At 39.1% G+C, this 2,148-nt stretch overlaps 1 protein-coding gene across 1 annotated transcript in view; it reads left to right on the top strand.

The window, feature by feature from the left end:
* The first annotated feature begins 871 nt into the window (after window positions 1-871).
* melk (maternal embryonic leucine zipper kinase) overlaps window positions 872-2,148 on the top strand; it is a 7,466-nt gene continuing 6,189 nt past the window's right edge. The window contains 4 exon segments of the mRNA XM_032542659.1: window positions 872-1,077; window positions 1,346-1,449; window positions 1,544-1,629; window positions 2,008-2,124. Of these exon segments, the coding sequence (XP_032398550.1) occupies window positions 1,380-1,449; window positions 1,544-1,629; window positions 2,008-2,124 (273 nt within the window). The 5' untranslated portion in view covers window positions 872-1,077; window positions 1,346-1,379.

Genomic DNA, 2,148 nt, shown 5'->3' with positions numbered 1-2,148 from the left:
TACTGCAGCCACATGCCTAGCACAACAGTTCACACATTGCAACACACAAGATGCTTTTCATCCCACAGATTACATATCTGCCCATGAATGCACATGAAGTTATGTTTGTAGGTAAATTTCAGACTTAACCAAGACCTCTTGGAAAGGTGTCACCACCATTCACTAATGCCTCCTACCCAAAAGAAGCCTATACAAAAAGTTAAAACCAGCTCCATCTTGACCAACTACAACATCAAAATAGTACTTATGCATTCACACATTAAAAGTATCCAGGACATGGTAATAAAACATTGACAGGGGTCATTCTGACACATATCTTTTACTCTTTTACTTGCATACAAATTTGATGCACGGCAATATTTTAATGTTGTGGTTTAGCTAATTTTACAATTGAGATTTCTGTGAGAATGTATATCTTGAGAAACATATAAAATGCAGATGCTTCCTCATAGGTGCACTGCATGATTTATGTAATTCAAGTTGTTGCCTATAAAACACTGTACAATGTAAATAACTTGAAGTACAAGAATCATGCAGTGGACCTATGAGGAAGCATCTGCGTTCATATGTTTATCTCATTTATTCAAGTTTTCCCCCTAACTTGTTGCCATCTTTATACAGGCACGTAGGCCCAACTAATGGAGTCTACCTTTGTAAAGCTTATACTTTTTTTCGTAGAGAGTTGTTGATTCAACTTCATGGTCATTTACAAAGAGTTGTGTTTCTAAAATTGAATCCCCCCTATCCATTTAAAAGTTAGACAAAATGTTGAAAACACCTGTCAGTTTAATGCTCTACAATTCAGTAGCACTATAAACTACAGCCTCTAAAAGGACCATAAAGTCCATAAAGTCCTCACCTTTTTCATAACTGTAGTATTGTTATCCACCACAAGGGTGCGCACGACGCACAAACCGGAAGCAGGAAATAGAGTCAACGTCGACCATGACGTCGAAGTGCGAAATTCAAACTTCTGTAACAAAACATCCTGCCAGAGGGCTTTTTTCATCAATGTGGCGTATGGTTGCTAACCGATTTTTTTTACCTTCTTCCTCTCTCGTTTTCATACACATTCAGGTAAAATCGTAATGTCGAAAATGGGTATTCGGTTAGCTGTCAGTAACGTCGGTTTTACTAACGTTACTTTTATTTGCTAGCTACTTTTGGAGGTTAACGTTTGCTAACGTTACAATTCTTTCAGCGTCAATTGACGTTAGCATACTAGAAAATGTTAGCGCCTTGCTAACTAGCTAAATTTTTACTTTGAACTCAAACAGTGTTGTGTTTCCCAGTTTAGATGAGTGTTTAGTGAGTTGAGTGCTACAAACCTTGTCTCTCTCCGCAGTGAGGTTGGTCATCGTGCGGCTGAAGCGGGGAGGATGCCTGTGGAAAGAACCGATCAGCACGAACTCTTCAAATACTATGAGGTTTATGAGACTATCGGCTCAGGTAATGGCAATGTTAATGTGTGCCAGTGGGTAAAACAACTCTGTCAGTGTCATATCGTCTCTGATGTGTGTTATGAACATTGTGTGTTTGTCAGGAGGCTTTGCTAAAGTCAAGCTGGGTCGACACATCCTGACAGGAGAGAATGTTGCCATTAAAATCATGAACAAGAAGGATCTCGGGGTGAGTCAAAGAGACCTTTTGCACACTCACGTTGTGCTAAATCCGTTGAAAATGTTTGCATGAAACGGGTCAGCCTGACACAATACAAAAACCTTGAAGAAAATCAGAAGATTTCTGACATAAAACCATTAGCAACCGTTATTTTCATTCATTAAAGAATAATTCAGTCAATAAAGTAGAGTTTTGTAAAATGAAGACAGAATGTGTTCATATAATCACAATGGGATTCCACTGAAAGTTGATAGACAATATCAAATGTTACTCAGTGCTACTCAGAATCTGATCTTCCCTAGGTTCTGCATGAAATATAATTAAACATTTAGCAATTACACAAATTATACGGAATTTGTTTTTACAAATGACAGTTTGTCACCCCAGGATGACCTGCCCCGTGTGAAGGTGGAGATTGAGGCCATGAAGAACTTGAGTCACCAGCACGTCTGCCGTCTCTACCAGGTTATAGAGACCTCCACTCAGATCTTCATGGTGCTGGAGGTAAGGTGTGTGTGTGTGTGTGTG

Source organism: Etheostoma spectabile, chromosome 2 (assembly GCF_008692095.1).
Source record: "Etheostoma spectabile isolate EspeVRDwgs_2016 chromosome 2, UIUC_Espe_1.0, whole genome shotgun sequence".
Lineage (NCBI taxonomy): Eukaryota > Metazoa > Chordata > Actinopteri > Perciformes > Percidae > Etheostoma > Etheostoma spectabile.
Note: the sequence above shows the minus strand (reverse complement) of the source record. Positions and strands in the feature narration are given on the sequence as shown.